Source organism: Salminus brasiliensis, chromosome 9 (assembly GCF_030463535.1).
Source record: "Salminus brasiliensis chromosome 9, fSalBra1.hap2, whole genome shotgun sequence".
In the NCBI taxonomy this organism is placed as follows: Eukaryota; Metazoa; Chordata; class Actinopteri; order Characiformes; family Bryconidae; genus Salminus; species Salminus brasiliensis.
In genome coordinates, this window is record NC_132886.1 from 30972736 (window position 1) to 30991924 (window position 19189).

The following is a 19189-nucleotide window of genomic DNA, read 5'->3' on the forward strand; positions in this document are numbered from 1 at the left end:
CTTGGTAGGTCCTACACCACTGCATACTGGAAACACCACACCAGACCCACCTGCAGTTTTTTTTTGACAAGTCGGTTCTTGTCAAAGTGGTTCAGATTCTTTCGCTTGGCCATTTGATCTGATTTCAACACCTTAACTTCAAGAACCAACTGTACTGGCTGCCTAATATGCATATTCCTCTCCTTGACAGATGCAACTGTAGCAAGAATATCAATGTTATTCATTTAACCAGGCAGTGTTTTTTTGTTTTGTTTTTACAGATTTTATGCCTAATCTGTATATATTCTGAGTGCTGGACAAATGGGAGAAAATAATACTACTGAGATTTCACTATTATCATTATGTTTAGCAATTTTGATATGCTCAATAATGAGGGAGAAATGTCCAAAATAACTCACTTTTGTTGCATCGTATTTATGTAAAGTATTTATATAAAAAAAGTGCTAAACTGTGAGGTGTTGGCAGTGGTGTGCCGCATTAAGCTATAGCACAACTTTGAGTGTATGATGTAGTACCACGGTCTGGCAAGGTTCCATGTGAATAAGGAATTACTGGGAGACCCTGGCACTGGTAGGAAGTAGTATAAACAAAATGTGGTTTAATAGACAGATAGATAATTGGTATCGTAATTCATTAAAACCCCCACAAAGAAAAACAAAGTGAAAAAGTCATCTGGAACCATGAACCTGAATTGTGATTAGTTTAAGAGCTGATTTGCATATTCTGCTATACCAGCATCGCCAAGGTCAATTCAGAAACGCACAGTCCTTAGAAATTCTGTCCAATATGGCTTGAAGCTCATATCACTGTGCTAATTAACTTGGTCGATCAGACACATAAGAGCCAGCTGATCTAGTTAATCTAGTTATATAATGTCCAGATTTCAGAATGATCCGGAAAGCATACAAATGCTAGTTGTCATCAAAACGTAATTCACTGCAGCCACAGACGGCACTTATCATCTGAAGCGACTTATGAGGACGTCCAACTTCCTTGTTTTCCAAAGCTGGTGAATGAAAGTATTGTATTAAGCTACTCGAGCAACAAAGCAGATTACCCTGATGTTAAATCAGCCCACCTCAAGCAAGGGAGGGATACGTTTGTACTCCAGTTCAAGACCAAAATCTACTTATCTGAGCAGTAAGTTGGTTTTGCCTGTATGATAATAAAATAAACACAAGCGTAAGTCCAGTGTTCAGCAGTCAGAATGTGCGGTTTGTCAGCAAAGTTACTGATGTGTTGGTTAGAAGACCACAATTCGCTTTGATTGCTGACTTCTCTGTGCTATACGGATTTGTGCAGTTCCACCAGCAGATCACTTGATTTACTTTAATAAAGGACAGAATAAATAAACTAGACAATATATATATATATATCATTCAAATTTATTTTATTCCAATTACTTTTTCAGATACCAAGAATTTTGCCTCGTACTTCAAAGACAGCTGCACTGCCAGTGAGTAAACTGTGGATCAAGAGAAAGCTGATAAAAACGTTTTCAGGTTGGGATGGGAGAGAAACGCCATATTCAAAGAGAAGTAACTGGAATCAGAGCTAGGATAAAGTGCTGCTGTTGACAAGCAAAAATGCCTAAATGCAAATGACTTGTCTCCAAGCAGAAATGTGCTAAAGCTGAAGCTGAGCCGAGCTAAGAGCATTCAGAGAGTGTGAAAGTGAGAGCAGACAGACGGGCAGAACTGGAAGGATTAGAAATTCAGCTTAGGCCCATTTTCACAAATATCCAACTTCCCTCAGCAAGTGCACAGCTTTCAGAGAGATATCAGTACACCCTGGCTTGGAGCCAATCCCCACTATCCTGACACAGTGAACATGGTATTGATCGTGGACATGAAGTGATTGACTGTCCAGCTAACACAGCTGGAGCTGCTGCCTCAGCAGCACTACGAGTCTAAATGTAGTCATCAGTTAACCTCTTCCATCAGAAAACCCAACAGCATCATCGATTTCAGCAATACTGGAACGGGAAGGAAATGCTGCTGCCTAGCAGGGAAATTTCATATTACTAAACACTTTCATAGATCTAGTGAACGAGTTCCATAGAACTAGTGTCATGGGGTCAAATTAAAGCCATATGGTGCAATTTGTGGATAAATTTAGCTACATTAAGACTTCTCTCCCAACCAATCTCATGAAATCTTAAGTAAGATACATTAACAATACTCATGAATTTTGAATTTCCTGTCGTAACAACCACAATGGTGCTCTTGAGAAGATAATTGGATTAGAGTAATGTTTAGCTTTTTCATTTCTGACTGCACTGCATGAACATGCCTTGGCGTTTCTCTCAAGGAAAACAGTCCCACCCAATAACAGGGTCTCTGCACACTGCAAAGTACTAGCCAACTCTGCCAGTTTTCCATATCTTCCTGGGAGAGGCTTTAGGAGAAAAGCAACTGGGACCAAACGCCAAGAGCACTTTAAATACGGTCAGCCTCAACACAGCACCCAATAACACACTTCTCAGATACAAAAGTACTGTTGCAAATTTATACACTGATATTGATGGCTTGAGAAATTGTCAATATTGGTCTGGTCCCAGTTTTCTCAAAGCGGGTCAATTTTAGGATTATCTAAAGGTACAGAAAGCATGTCGTACGATGCATGCTCTACCATTTAAGAATCATCTTTGCGCTACGATGCTTTCAGGTGACCCAGCCCAGATCTTTCTAATTTAGAGGAGTTGTAGAATGGGAAACTGTATTTACCTTGGCTTAACTGAGCAATCAGAGTACATGGAGGTGTCATAGCGTGAACCTCGAACACTGTTTACTGAGCTCTTCAGTGGAAAAAGAAAATGGACCGTCCAAGTGTGTCAATAAATATAGTTGCTTTAAAAGTAAACCTCTACTAACTGCACCTTTAAGAGACAGAAAACGTTCTATTCTCAAAAACAGCGATCAGGGGTGTATGCGCATAACACCCACCCCCACCAGAAACTAGGCAAGTGAATACGCAACAAAAGTGAGAGGGAGAGGAAAACCAGATGGATAGCTTCATGAAGAAAGACAGATGGACCTCGCTGGCTTTTCTTTACCCTGGCTAAAGGCCAAGGTGCACTCGCCCTCACAGCTTAGTGAATACGAGTTGCTGACCACAGGGAAAAGCATGTTTAAGATAAGCCTCATGCATGGTCAAACTTTAACACTCTGACCACATTAGAGGCAATAGCTGTTAAAGGTCCAGTCTCTGATAAATGATATCTTGCAGGTCTGTCAATGCACTCTGACTAATTAACAGCTATAAGGGGAACGCTTTAGAAGAGGATACTCCACCAAGCTCTCCGTACTGTAAAGCCTCAGTCAGAGCTACAATATAAAATGTTCCAATAAACCTACTCATAAACAGTGTTCAATGTTTGTTTTGACACTGCAGGTTCTCACAGTGCTCTAACTATGCTAGCTAAGTCAGTGTGAAACACAAACTGTTACCCTCAGCTGAAATAAAAAACTAATTTGATTGGTTCTGCCTCTGGGTTTATCAAGCCAGTTTAAGATAGACTGTGAAGCTCCAGAACCAGTTCATTACATGGGGGACCTTCTGGGTAAAGAATATCTATCTATCCATCCATCCATCCATCCATCCATCCTCTAATCACTGTATCCAGCTCATGGTCTTGAGGTGTCCGGAGCCTACCCGGAATCACTGGGTGCAAGGCAGAAATTCCCTCTGGACGGGGGTTGGGAGCTGGCTAAAAGCTGGCTAAACAGACAGCAATCACGGAATCACCACATCGGTCTGTTCGTACGCAAAGAACAAACACTGGCAATTTACTAGAATCTGGTGTGTCTGATTAAAACTTAACATCAGTGATTGGGGTCATTTAAATACATGTGTAAAAGTAACAGTGGAGGTAAATTTGCTTTGCAAATTTCAAGGTATGTGCCATCTCCTATAGACTTTTTGAGGTTTGGCTCTATGGGCAGGGCAGATGTTATTCCTTCATTATTTAAATAATATTCAATATCACATTTGGCTAAAATGTTCATATTCACCTCAAACAGCTGCTGAGCTGGAAAGCAATCGCTGTTGCTCAACACTATGGTTCCAAAAGAGACAAATATACAGGCAGGACGATGTGTTTACAGTGGCAGTGTTCAAACTAAAGGTAAAACTTAGCAACCACACATACTTGCTTCTCAGCCTGCCTGCCTGCCTGAAGCGCACATCACAAAGCTTTTAACTCTTCTATTGTGGCTCAGCAACATCTAACGCTCAAAGCGACAAGGTCATCTCTTTTAAGACATTGTGAGAGACCCTGCCAAGCGCCGCAGAAAATGCAAAGCATTCACTGAAAGACGTAAAGCAAAGCATGCGTCATTACGGAGGCAAGTTTACACAAGACTCTGTGCTTTCGTGAAAGAAGTGGGTGACAGTGCAGGGTAGCCTAAGGCGAACCATCCAGGGACTACTATGAAAAAAGGCAACAAACAACCTGAGAACTCCACAGGTTGTGAAAACGGAGGTGTGCTATTCATTTTTAATGTCCTGCAACTATCCATGATATCAAGTGTCCTCATAGACCATACAGAACACTTTAGTTTCTAGTGTACTCACCATCTCCCTGCTGTATGGGCATCAATAAATATCAGTTACAGTTATAGTTTTAGTGGGCATGGCATTGCTGAAGCGGAGTGGCTGCTGGAGGCGTAACCCTGTGGAGATTTATGTTCTGAATGAGTTGCTGGGTCAAACGATGCCAAGGCCACTTTGCTGGCAGCCTGCCAGCAATTCACAAAGATAACATGCATGTTTTAGAAGCCCAACTGAGCATGAGTGCAGGGGCAGGGGGTGGGAGGGAAAGAGAGTGCAAGAGAGAGTTTGCACGAGGGACAGAGAGGCAAGACTAGTTTATTGGTATAGCACCTTTCATACACCATGGCATAATTCCCATCTCATTAATCATTAGTTGTTAAGATTAAATGTATGTTTTACTTTACTCATGTCTCCGAAGTCTTCTGGTAGAACTAATTGTTACTGCTTTCACCCACTGGACAGCAGCCGTAACTGAACAAAACTGTACTTCAAAAATAAGACCAGCCTCTAAGCTGTTAATCAATTCTTGCTAGCAATCCTCGTTCTAGCAAAACTATAAAACCTCCGGGAGTTGATGCGTGAGATACGTGTGCTAGCAAAATTGTAAAAAAGGAACTGATGCTTGAGATACATGTGCTAGCAAAATTGTAAAACCTCCAGGAACTGATGCTTGAGATACGTGTGCTAGCAAAATTGTAAAACCTCCAGGAACTGATGCTTGAGAAACCCTGGTAGCAAAACTTTAAAACCTCCAGGAGGTGATGCATGAGATACGTGTGCTAGCAAAATTGTAAAAAAAGGAGGTGATGCTTGAGATACGTGTGCTAGCAAAATTGTAAAACCTCCAGGAACTAATGCTTGAGATACCCTGGTAGCAAAATTGTAAAACCTCCAGGAACTGATACTTGAGATACCCTGGTAGCAAAATTGTAAAACCTCCAGGAACTGATGTTTGAGATACATGTGCTAGCAAAATTGAAAAACCTCCAGGAACTGATGTTTGAGATACCCTGGTAGCAAAATTGTAAAACCTCCAGGAGGTGATGCTTGAGATGCACGTGCTGGCAAAATTGTAAAACAGGGCTGGGCAATATGGAAAAAATACTATATTATAATATTTAAAAGACATTTTGCATGATACACAATATTTATCAAAATATATGTAATCACAGACTAAATACATCCGTTGCAACAGATTCTTAAATATCAATATTCAGGCACTGTCCCGTACAGAATACAGTGATTTATTCAACATCTGCTGCACTTCATCTAATTAATGACCCTGTTTGTAATGAAACGTGCAGCTGATCAGTGTTTATTAAGCACTAACAATATCCTTGATATGCTTAGAAATCATACTGTGCATCACCATACGATAAAATATCCTATTGCCCAGCTCTATTGTAAAACGTCCAGGAGTTGATCCTTGGGATACCTGTGCTAGCAAAACTGTTAAACCTCTAGGAGTTGATGAAGCTCAGGATAACATTTACACGTACTCAAGTCATTTCCTGCACTCCAAGTGAAGAAGAGCAATAGAGTTACCGCTTTACGCTGTCTGTGCACATTGCCATAGTTTTCGTATATTGTAAATATTTATTTAATTATCGTGATATAAAAAACGCCCAGCTCTAATTACGTTATAAAGCTGTAATGCTTTTTCTTGCACATCGTTTTTTTTAACAAAGCTTATTTAACATGATCTTTCTTTCATGTTTTTTTTTTTAGATTTGTATATATTGAATGTTTATTGGTTTGATATCAGTGTTAATGAGTCTTTGCAATCCTTTGACAAAACAAAGGTACATTTGTAATGTTAATGCAGCAAACTGAATCTAGTGAGAGAGAGCAGAGAGAGACACAAGAATGAGTGCATAAGAGACTGATCAACAGCAAAAAAAAAAAAAAGAGTGAGAGACTGACAGAGAGAGACCAACATAGAGAGTGCAAGAGAGATAGTGCAAGAGAGGCACAGCTGGACAGCAAAAGGAAGCAACTGAGAGACATGAAAGAGAGCAGAGAGAGCAGATAGAGTCTGCAATGCAACACCCTGAAGCTTCAGCAGGCTGGAGAGACAGAGCAGATGAAGGCACAGCTATGCAGACAGTAAGGCAATGAGGCTGCCTCTGGGAAAATCCATTAGATCACAGACCTGAATAACCATCAACTCTAAACTTCTTTTAGCCAGGGGATCGACAGGCCTTCCAGACATTCATGCTGCCTTGTGAGCTCATTATTCTCCCCCTGCTGTGGAAGCCTTGGCAAACCGATCATCACTGAGACTTTCTGAGCCCTCTCACTTGTCCAGTCTAGTCCAGCTGCTAGACTTAATGCTAAGCTAAAGCTGAAACTATGACCATGGCTACTGTTTTCATGCAGTCCGTTTTTTGCAGACTTGTTCGATATACCTAGTTTGGGTCTTCAGTTTTGTAATTAAGCTGTGATGCTAATGTAGCTACCAAATATTGGAAGCTTGTATCCCATCAATTAACCTAAAGAAAGCCATTTCAAACTGTCTGGTGAAAATGAGGACACAGGTAGGCTGTGTTACAAGGTTTGTTACTAATCAAGTACATTTTTTAAATGTATTGACTAGCAAACATTTTAATCACCCAGCCAACCCTCCCTGGAGCATCTTACTACCATAGCAACACCCTAGCAACCACACGGAACGGCATAAACCCCCTATAGTAAGCACCTGGCATACCATAGTGACTGCACAACAACAGGAAACAACACTTGGAACTACTTAGTAACCACCTGGTATACAATCATTCAAAAAAATATCAAAGCAACTTCATAGGAACTGTATAGGAACAGCATAGCAACCACTTGGGAATTGATAAAGTGCCACAATCCCTCTGCACTGTCTACCAAAAATTCTACTTGTCTAGTTATTATTACTATTATAATAATTATAATAAAATGAAGCCATTATGTGCTAGTGCCCATTTTAGTTATGTATTCATGTATAAACTGTTTTGTATTAACTTGTATTCATAAACTAAATCACTAACAGAGAATACAGTCTCTTAGCTATCTAATGACTAAGCCTTTATCAAACGAAGTTTAAACAAATCTTAAGTTGGCATCATACTCGACGATGGAAAAAAACTGAATAGAAGCTGGCAAATAAAACGCTCCATTAACTTCAGCTTCCCTTTTAAAAAGGAAACCAAGGGGCTTCTCTAAGGTAACTCACCTATGCATGTTGCTAGATAGACAGCTAACTAGTAAGGGTGAGAATCTCTAGGCACCTCTCTATTCATTACGATTGCATTTCGGGCTGCAATGTGATGATAAAATAACTACCGATACTGAATCTTAATGCATCTTTTTTTCCCCTCTACACAGCAATTTTCCCCCTCACTGTGTGACCGCACTTGGTACATTTAAAGCAAAGCAAACCAATAGATTTTATTAATAAACAAATGGAAGCAGTGTGGCAACTCAACTGGGATTTTTTTTTCGGCGGGGCTGTGGTGGAAAAGCAAAAGAGTAGCTTTGACACAGTAGGTAACTTGTAGGAATTGACAACAATGTTGGAGCGTTAAGTCTTCCTCTGCTACACTCTTTACCAAGTGCACAAAGTCCAGGTCCGACTAATGTTCTTAAACACTCAACAAGGAGCAGTCAGCTCCTTATGAAAACAGCTAAAAAGGTGGAAAGTGTTACATAAGAGAAGGCCCATAATTAACAGCACTGCCAAGTTGGCCGTGTTCACCAAGAGCTCCAATAATGGACCCATTCTGCAGCCTCAGATCCAACAGAACTGTGCAGTCTGGAGGAGCCATCTGCCCTCACCGCTGTCTCATGCGAATCCTCATCGAAGTTAATTACAGCATGACCCAGAAAGGTGAACTACTTCACGGGGTCTCTACATGTCACAGCGGGACGCGAGAGCAAATCACTCATGAGGCACGACAGGTTTGGTTGTACTGTAAAATACAGCCCTCTAGCTGTAGTCTCACCGTAGATATGATACGAGTGCTGTTAAAAAAAAAAAAAAAAACCTGGACTCCAAAGATGGGACAGTCGTCCCGTGGGCGTACGAAGGCAATTTTCACAACCCTGCGTTTCATTCACACTAAGGTGCTTTGTGCTAACCCAACACAGTAAAGCTGCCTAGGGAGCTCATACCAGCTCAGATGAAGACAAACTTACACTGTACTGAGAGAATAGCTTTGCTAAGGTGGCTCTGTACCACAACACAGGCCTATAGTCAAATGAGCTTTCTGCAGGGGTTTGCATAGAAATCAAACTAAGGTGGAGAACACAGTGCTTCAACCTCCCTCTGCAGAAATGCTGACTCTCTGCAGCTTTACAACCAGTCAGCCCTCAGATTACACTCAGATTATCAATATGCAGCAATTCCAGTCCTGCAGGCCCATCTGCATGGCACTGTTCCAACCCAAACATACGGTTATACATACATAAGGCTAAATGGCAAAATACAGCATTTAAAGACAGAACATGAAACACTGCAGAAAAACACTAATGTCACAATTTAAAATATGAAAAAAAAGGTGAGCACAACTGTACAGTACAATCCTCAAAAATAAGTGGTTAATGAAGGATGGCCTCAACTGCATTTTACTTTGTTCATCACAATTTTAAATAAGTTCATTAATGCATTGTCGTTAATGCTGTTTATATTTTATCCATACAAATTATTCAAATTATATATTAATAGTGTACACCAGTGATGGTGCAAATGAACTGAAATCAGCCACGTACATACTAAATGCTTCTGTCTGATGCTAAGGGACCTAGTATAATATGTACACAACGCATCCCAAGGGTTTCTCTGATAATGTCCAAATAATTGTGGACACCCATTGCTCACACAGCGTGGCTAGTCCTTGTAGAGAAGTACTGCCAATCAGGAGAAGATAAACATGACAATATTGGCACCAAGCCTAATGCCATGGGTGGGCTAGTGGAGTATAAAGCCCCCCACCCCCCTCCCCAGCATTGAAAGGCTCCATTCAATACTTTTGGGATGAGTTGGGGAGCTGGGGACGAGGTGTGCCGATGATCATCCAACAGCCAGACCTCACTAACGCTCTTGTTAAGTTGAAATCCCTATGTAATACTAGAGCTAAAGCTAGAATTTACTATAATTTAGCCATTTCTTCTATTTAAAGGCCTTTGCTGATGCTGATTTTGTCTCAAATCAGCATCTGTATAATACATAAAGTAATGAATATCAATATGTCATTAAATTATTCAGGCCCAGCCTTAGTAAACAAATAAACATATAAAATAACAGCATAATGGGCAGACATCTTACTTGTTATTATTCAGGTCACATGGGTACAAACGGGTACATGCTTGCTGTTGTTTACAGGCTCTCAGTAATTGGTTTACAATCCATTAAGTTTCTCAGTTTTCTAGGAGGCCAGCCACAGTGTCCTCAAAATGCATGTTGTCAATTAATCACAAGAACACGGCGAAATCACTAGCTCATAAGTCCATTGTGAGCTACATCAGGTGAATAAAGGAAAGCACTAAACTGTGGAGAAGAAACGGGCAGGCTTCCAGGACAACACTGGGAAACACTGATCCACAGGGACAAGATTGGTGCAACATGTTGAGTAGGGGGACTGATCCCTGTCTGCTCACAGAAAAACAAGTAGCTTACAGCCTGTAGAGGGCAAAACACAAACAGGGCTTTTACCGTGCAAGCGCATGTAACTGGCCTCGCACGTGGTTCTCCGCACGGCACAGTAACATCACTCTTACAGTCCCACGACTTGTTTATGAGACGGAAATCATTAAATTGTTGTGCTCCACACACTACGGCATTTCTGCTCTAATTATAGGCCCTCGCCGCTGCTTATTGAGAGGCGTCATGGGAGACCATCACTTGCGCCAGGAGGCCTTAGCATAACAAAATGGAAAAACAGATTACACTGAGCAAAACAGCATGACCGAGTTTTTTTTTTTAAGTGATCTACACAACAGTTCTAAAGACTGGCTTCATCAGGAATAGCAGGTTAGTCATAGGTGCGTGAATACAGCAGGGTTCCCAGTGCAGCATGTACCATTACTGTGTGAAATGCTTGCTGTTAACCACAGTGTATATATATTTCATTTAACACCGCAGCCACACGATACGCATCTATGTGGAGGATTTGAAGCTACATCCACTAGGGGGCAGGTCAGGGCTGAAACATTATTTACTGGCATGAGAACGCCTTAATAAATTACCACCTTTGCATATTCGCCATTATTGTTTAACCTAAGTAAAACAGAGGAAAGAGACAGCAGGAGAGCTGGTTGTCACAGATTCTTTAGACTGATGCTCGCTAATGTTTAGTGCCAATTCCCGAGAACATGCACAATCTAAGCTTCTGAGCTACAAACTGGAAATGTGCAGGGCAGCCAAGTCACGCATGCGTACATGAAGTATGAAGCATATAGCAGCCCATACGGTGTACATTATGGTCTTAGAGTGTTAGAGCAGTGGAAAAACACTACACTGGACCAAAAAGCAGAGTGTTTTTTAATTCAGAGTTGCAAAATCCTTGGAATGACTTTCCAATGGTCACTGTTTACACACTGAGATAACTACTTTTTTTGTCAGCAAATGTTTACAGCATATAAATCCATCACTGAATTACCTCAGTAATGTAGAGGTTACATCAACACTGAAGGCAAAGCGTTACCTCAACAGTATAGGTAATGCATACAAACTGAAGGAGTTACCTCAACAGTATAGGTAATGCATACAAACTGAAGGAGTTACCTCAACACTGTAGGTTAGAGAGTTAATTCTCCAATTTAGAGGTTACTTCAGCACTGGAGCTACCATGCAGAGGCTACTTCAATACTTTAAAGGTGTCAAACTCTACCATAAAGCATTTAGGCTGCCTCTACATTGCTGAGTTCTTCAGTTTCAGTCCTGGAGGGCCAGTGTCTAGCACTTTCCAACCACTGATTTTCACTGATTTAACTAATCTTTTAATTAGCAGGTTTTTAAAGGTGGCTCAGCAGTTAGAGCACCAGGCTATGGATGACCGGGTTGTGGGCTCAATATCCCAACTCTGCAAACTGCCACTGTTGGGCCATTTAGCAAGGCCCTTCACCCTCCCTGCTCCCTGGGTGCAGATGGCGATGGCTGCTCACCGCTTTGGGCGAGCGTGTTTGCTCACTAGTGTGTATGCATGTGATAGCTTAGATAGGTTAAAGGCGGAGGCCAAACTCCATCTGTGTCCAACACAAATAGTTAATATGTTGTATTGAGCAGTAAACTGCACTGGACACTGGCCCTCCAGGACCAGACTTGAAGCAGCCCTTACAGCAGGGTTGTTCAACACATAGGAGTCACCTCAGCACTGTAGGACACAGGTTGCCAACCCTGGGCTTGGAGTACCCCCTGTCTCACACCTTCCAGTAACTTTTGCTCCATCACAGCAACTTCCACACAGCTAATTAAGGATATTCAGAGTTGAATAAGATGTGTTGGGAGCAGGGAAAACACCAAAAGTCTGAGAGCAGGGTTGGGTAGTACTGCTAGGAATGACTTTCAACACTACAGCTATTATCTGAACACTGTAGGAGTTGACTCAGCAGTGCAGGTGCTACTTCGACACTGTAGGTGTTAACAACACTGGTGATTTTCCTGTCCTCTGAGCCAGAGGTGTGAGTAAGAAGTCTGTGTGTGCTCAGAGTCTGAATGTGTGCCAGTAGTGATAAGGCTTTTTGTAGCTTTACTCCCACTTATCTCAGAGTGAAGGCCAGCAGAACTCCATGGCTCGGTCTCCAGCGTAACTTCTACTGACACAAGCCACCACACCCATGTTATCTCACTCACAAACCCAGTGCGGGGGTCCCTACTGGAGAGGGACTCTCACATTACACAGCATGTATTCAGACAGGTTACCGCGCGTGCTGTGGGCGGGGCGGACAATTTGTACCACTCGTGAACAACAAGCTCAGCCAATCACGTTAAAGTACAGAAAAATAGACTGTGATCTTGTTTTTGTTTGTTTGTTTGTTTGTGGGAAATATCTGACAGCAGTGTAGTATCGATTGCCTTAGTCTTGAAGTCTTGCTCACTTTAAACGGGAAATCAGCAAATACAGTCCTACTACCTGCTGCAGCATGCAGCCATGCAGTCCATGCAGGGTTGGCTGCATAAACAGTCCTGAGCCTTTTTTATAGAATGGGTTTGAGTCTCGTGCAGACTCAACTAGCTAACCAGCACTCATACAGGTCACTAGTACGGTTGGTCGAGATCTTCTGCATGTTCATGTAAACACATCCCTGCAAACAGCCCTTGTAAATCCGCTGTATGTATGTAGCTATGTCTGTCTGTCTGTCTGTCAGTGCTGCCTCATGGCGTTGCTGCAAATCCCAGCCCACAGAGCCCAAACCTACCTGCTCCTTTCGCTTCTGCCAGCGGCCACACGGGCTCTCCTCCAGGATTTCACTCTCGTCCTCGCTCTCCTCCTCCTTTCCTCCGGACTCCGATATCCTCTCCGGGACCGACATGGTCATTTTTATCCGAGCTCGACCCTACCGGCCCCCCTTGAAGCCTCACGACTACGAGAAAACAGAAGAACGCGACTCCTCTCCTCTCTTAGCTTATGCTGAAACGAACGTTACTCCTGTGCAGTCGAGCAGGAGCGCAAGACCACACACACACACACACACACACACACACAACGCGTCTGGTCAGCGGCTCCTCAGAAAGCGCTCAGGCAGACGACGACGGACGACGACGGTCCAGTCGGCAGTAAAAGCAGAGCTGTCCTCTTGCGAAACTGCAGCTCGTCTACCGTCTTCGAGCAGATAGAAGGAACCTCAGAACTCGACCCCTCGCCCTGCAGTCCCACAGCCGTGCACGAGGGACGTGTGGGACGTGTGTGAAGCTGCTCGGTGGCAGATAACACCCCCACAACACTGAGACCCTCCTAACAGCCTACGAGCATCTCATCTGTGTGCAGCTCTCCAGACTGTGTATATGTGTGTGTGTGTGTGTGAGCCCGTGCTTTCAGAAATGTCCTCTTTTTTAAGGCCCTACCGTAAATCTCATAATACGCGCGCAGTGAGGCTGCAGGCTGGTGAGGGACAGATCCGCTGGGTTCACATTACCGTTTTCAGGGTAAAGCACAGAAATGATTCCTGATAAAAATGATGTTTTTTTTTTATTATTTTGTATCTTTTTGCACCACTGGAAATGTCTGTTTTCTGCTCATAATAATAATTAATAATAATTAAAAATAAAAATTAATAAAGATAAATAAAAATAAGGTAATAATACCATTTTTCTTCTCTCAATCATTATCTTCTACTACGGTTATGTTACCGGGCGGAGGCTGATATCAGACTAAGCTGTAAAACTACACTATGTGTAATTCATTCAATGTAATTCATTCTGATTGAGTCAACAATGCAGGCCAGCCAATCAGAAGAGGTGTCATTTACATACAGTTAATCAATCTTAAAGGCACAGTAACTAAATTGACCTGGAGAGTGGTCAATTAATCAACGGTTTTGGTACACAAACCCACACCGAAGTGGAAGGTGGACTTTTATGGAAAAAGAAAGAAAAAAAAGAAAATGCAAAACATGAAGAATATGTCCCGTTAAAGTGTCTGTGCCTACTTGTATTTGTAGTTTATTTAGCATAGGAGTGTTTTTAGTTGAGAGATGTCTAAAGGTCCCACTAGATGTATGATAACATCTTATCTGTGGATCTCATAAAAATGTCAAGAGGACAAATACAACACGTTAGAGGCTCTGCTTTAGCGAAAAGCCAAACATCCCGCAGCCTTTCTTTAACTACAGTCAATGAGAGAGAAGTAGTATCAGTGTCTATTGACTGTGGGCCTTTAAACAGGAAAATAAATGGGGGGGGGGGTGGAAATTATTATTATTATTAAGAAGTAGTCTTTCCACATATGAAGGTAGTTCACTGTAGCCCGTTCACTGTTAGGGTGTGGCAAGGAATTACACCACACACACATTTCTCAATCTCCACCACAGTGATGTGAGGTAAGGCACGGACTATGACCTTGTCTAGTTCAGTCCAGTGACTTTGTCCCAAAACATTTTCACAATAGACTACAGCTCAGGGTCAGCAGAAGGGAAATGTTAGTGCCTCTGAGTGTGTGCAGTGTGTCACGTCAGTCACAGGACTGCAGAGTTTCTGGGTCAATGCCACAATAGCCAAGTGACTCAAATGATTTAGTTTGTATTTAGCAATGATTTAAAAAATCCACCAAGTTGTTATCAAGCTGTTGTGCCCTCTGCTGGCTAAAATAGTGACCCACACATGAGCAAACAAGCCAGGGCTGCGTCCAAAACAACATACTCTTATACTAAACAGTATGTAGGTTAGATGGCTGAGATGGCTTACTGGGATGTTAACCATCCTAGTGTGGGGTCAGGCACAGAAAGGTTAAGGAGTCAGATGTTTGATACTCTCATGTTTACCTTTATTTTTTCACCATTCAGTCTAAACATGTGTTTGTCTACAAAAATGCAGATGATGGAAAATAGATTTTTCCCTCCATCCTTATCAAATTTAAATTTCCAGTGCTCTCTTTTGATATTTTGGAACAATGACTGTTGAAAACATGGACAGCCACCACAGGTCTAGCGCCTCTGCTGGCTGATTGCAGTATGATGTGTAGCTCCACCCATCCCTGTATATTTCAAAGACAGAACAGCCCATTTTCCATCTCATTAAAAGTTAGTTTTCCCTGTGCTTATACTGGCCCAATTTCTTATATATATATATATATATATATATATATATATATATATATATATATATATATATATATATATATATACTTTTTTTTTGTTTTTAAACCCTTATTAAAGCGATTGAAAGCCTTGGCTTGGCCGGCAGAGACTGTTTGCAGGACCTGCATTGTGGGCTTTCTCTTCATTATGTGAAGTTGTAGTGGAACTTACAAGAACTGCACTTTTACTGCTGTAACACTGTACTTATCGGACAAACTGGGCATCCAGGGGGAAAATCCGCTTTGCTTCTGCGCTGTAAGCTCAATAAAGGCGGTCTGAGACACACTTGGTCTGGTAGATGGGGGTAGGTCTACCAAAGGAGTAGGCCAGTCGTTATAACACAATTGTGAGTTTGTGTAATATGTGTTTGTATAATACTTTTACTTTTGTTACTTAAGTACATTTAAAAGCATTTAGTACTTTAACTTAATTAGAAATTTCACTCTATTTAAATTTAAATTCAGGTACAGAATTTAATGTCACTGGTATTCAGTTATCCAGTTCTGCCATAACCAGTAACACAGCATCAGTGTGAAGAGTTTTGACAGCTGTTCTTATGTTGTCTTTGTTGTGAAGAAGACAACCAGCTCATCGAGAGTGTAACTTCATGCTATTTGTCAGGCCACAGTTATGGAATAAAAACACACTGAAAGAAGAGGTGATCCCTCTGATTAGGTGTATGTCATGTCTGTCAACTCTTTTCCAGGGGTCTATTATATAACAGGCGTAACTAAAAGTTTGAAGCGTTTTTTTCTTATCTTTTTTCCATGTTTACTTTAGATGTTTTTTCCAAAGTCAGTTTGTCCAGCTGTTGGACTGTGAAGCCTTTACTGTGACCTTTTTTCAAGGCATTCAATATATATATGTAGTATTATAATAAATATCAAATCAGCTGTGAATGATTAGAACATGGTTAGAGAGGACTTTTGAAGAAAGTTAAAAAACAATAAGAGTTCAGCCATTTCATTTTCTGCAAAAACAACTATAAAACAACTGCCAACATGGATTAGCAAGTTCAGCTCAAGGGTTAGGGTTAGAGTTGTGGTTAAAACACAAGATGTGTAATGAACTCTCCAATCCCAAAATGTCTTGCTACAGTTGATGTCAAAGTACAACATCTACCATCAGAAAAAGTACAAGTTTGTTTTTCATTGAAGGTGTGTGACCCGGAAATCCTGCATGTCAAACAAAACTCTCAAGACTCAGGCTAAAGTTTACCAGAGAGCACCTAGACAAAGACCAGGACTTCTGGAACAATGTGCTTTGAACACATGAATCCAACATTGAATTATTTAGGCATAGTCACAGAAGATATGTTTGGTGAAAACATTTGAGCATTTGAGCACAAGAACCTCATAGCAACAGCGAAGCATGAATGTGGAAAGGTCATGATTTGGAATTGATGCAGCAGGGAACGGCAAGCTAATTAGCTTATAATAAATTAACAAATAAAAAGATTTTAAAGACATTTCTTCTTCAGTTTTATATGTTTACCTAAATTACATTCCCATCACTTCTTCTGATTTTTGGTTATATTGTCATGCATCAACAAGTAAGGAAAGTAATATTAACCAGTAATATCATCCCTCTCCAATTATAATCACCTGTCATTAAGTGAAAAAAACGGAAGACCTTCCCTGGTTCTGTGTTCCACAAACACATGGAAGTTACTTTAGTTTAAGGAGTAAACGGTGGTTCATGATAAAATAGATTATGGACCCCTTGAAATCTGCTCACACACCTTTGTCAAAATGTATTGGTGGCACAGCAGATTTATAAATGCAGTGATAATGTGTCTTTTCAAATGAACACAGGGGGCTCTATTGGAGCATGCAATTCAATTTTATTGAATAATCTTTTAATCATTCTTAGAACTTAGCATAGCAGGGTCGCTGCAAAGTCGTATAGCTCTTTACAGCCCCTCTGCTTGGCCTGTTTACTTGTAGCCCTTGGACTGGGCCGAGTTCCACACCTCCTCTCCGTCTCTCTCGATGACCAGGTTGCCGTCGTTGCGTAGGTACAGACGGCACGCCTTGAAGCCTCCAGGCGCCTGGCTCTTCGTCTGCCACAGCACCTTGTTGTCTCGCTTGTACATGATCAGATTGCAGTCGTCCTGCATGCACAGGCGGTGGGCGTCCCTCGTGCCACCCGTGTCAGACGACCAGACCTGTCTCCAGCCATAGATGGCAAAGTTGCCATCATCCTGTAGGCAGCACACACATAGAAAACATGGGTCAAAATAATGTTCTTACTGAGTGAAGATGATGTGGACTGCACGTGACATGACATGCACTCTTAAAAAATGAAGGAGCTACAAAAGGTTATTTCAGTGACACCATAGAAGAGACACTTTTGGTTCCACAAAGAACATTGGGCCTTATTCGCCAAACGTTTTCTTCCACCTACTTCTTTTACAAGGACGTTGGGATCCATCATTTTAAAAGCAGAGCTGGGAACTCTGCAGCAGTTTGGAAACATCATCATGAATCTGACGTAGACTTTTTGTTTGGACTTTCTTCAAAAACAAATTTAAGAAAATTCTGAAGAAGTTATTGGTGAATGAGTGTGAAGAATCAAGAGAAGGTTTTTTAGACCTTTAACATGGTGAAAAAATGGCTTGGAATAAAATCTGTGTACATTAACTTAAAATAAATTGACTAATGTTTTCCTTCAAATGCAAATTTACATTCTGATGATACCAACATAACTGCTGGCACCACCGTCATCAATGTGTCAATGTCTCCCGTTCTCTCTCTCTCTCTCACACACTGGTTCTCAATATTTGCATGTACTCTTAGGCTGAACCTCACCTGGAAAACAGCTTTCCACTCCCTGTTGTTGGACCACAGGTAGTCTCCCTTGCGGAGCTCGTCATACTTGGACATGTAGTTTGTGCTCATGGTTCTGAAAAAGATGTAAAAGCATATACAGCAGCATTACTGTAAAGCACTGGGACGTCCTTATTCAGTTGCAAACCAACTGGCCAAAGGTAGGTGGAGGACTGCCATCTGCAGGTGCAAACCATTAGACCTGTTACATCAAAGAACATGGGCAGATAACACTCAAATGACCCTTAATGAAAAGAAAGGGTCGCTGTAACACTGTCACTCTAAATTCATGCATGAACCCATTAATAAACATCTGCAACAAGTACTCACGGGTCAGCTTGGGCCTTCAGTGGATCAGACAGTTGAGGCTCTAGCTCTATAGTCATGGTCCTGCACTTACAACCTGTTTTATAGGTGAAGAGCAGGGGAGGGAGCAGCTGTGGGCACTGAGGGTCTCTTTCATGCCTGAGCGGGCCCAGGGATGCACGAGACCTCAGATGTGAATGAGGGCGCTTCCAATTTCGCCGGAATTTGAAGTGCTTTCATGTGTATTATCAGATCATGTTGATTAGGGTGTAATTGCTTTAAGCTGCTTTCGCTGACTAGACTATTTTACTGACACTTTAAAGCCTGATTCTGCAGCCCTGACCATGTGCCTTTTTGTGAAATGTGTTATTTGACTCAGCAAATATGGACTTCTATGTTCCACAAAATTGAAGCAGTGACATTCCCACTAAAGCTGTTTTTATGGGACACTTCAGCTGTCGCAAGCTTTGAAGTAAAAGACTCCATGAAAAGCACATTACTAGTGAATTCTTTGTAAAGAAATGAAAGGAAACGCTGTGTATATGTTGTTACGTCACAATGTATTTTTATGTTTGAGAAAAATAATGGTTTTATCAATCAAGAGGATTATATGTCCCTTTTTACAATAATGAGGCACAAAATATCTAAATCCTACCAACGGAAATCTTGGCACAGATAGTGATGGAAGCAGGCCTAAAAAAAGTCAAGTGCATGGTCTTGTATGTTTATTTTCATGAGTC

The 19189-nt window shown here is 41.5% G+C and overlaps 2 protein-coding genes across 2 annotated transcripts in view; both read right to left on the reverse strand.

The window, feature by feature from the left end:
• The window catches only part of nrbp2a (nuclear receptor binding protein 2a), a 35856-nt gene extending 22288 nt beyond the window's left edge, over window positions 1-13568 (reverse strand). Inside the window, exon 1 of the mRNA XM_072688196.1 lies at window positions 12940-13568. Coding sequence (XP_072544297.1) covers window positions 12940-13059 — 120 coding nt within the window. The 5' untranslated portion in view covers window positions 13060-13568. The remainder of the gene's footprint in view (window positions 1-12939) is intronic.
• A 3683-nt stretch (window positions 13569-17251) lies between these two features.
• On the reverse strand, window positions 17252-18215 carry LOC140561699 (B-type lectin plumieribetin-like). Its single transcript, XM_072686933.1, has 2 exons — window positions 18126-18215; window positions 17252-17518 (listed from the first exon to the last, which is right to left on the reverse strand). Exons 1-2 carry the CDS (start codon window positions 18213-18215, stop codon window positions 17252-17254), a joined length of 357 nt encoding a protein of 118 aa, XP_072543034.1.
• Window positions 18216-19189: the final 974 nt, after the last annotated feature.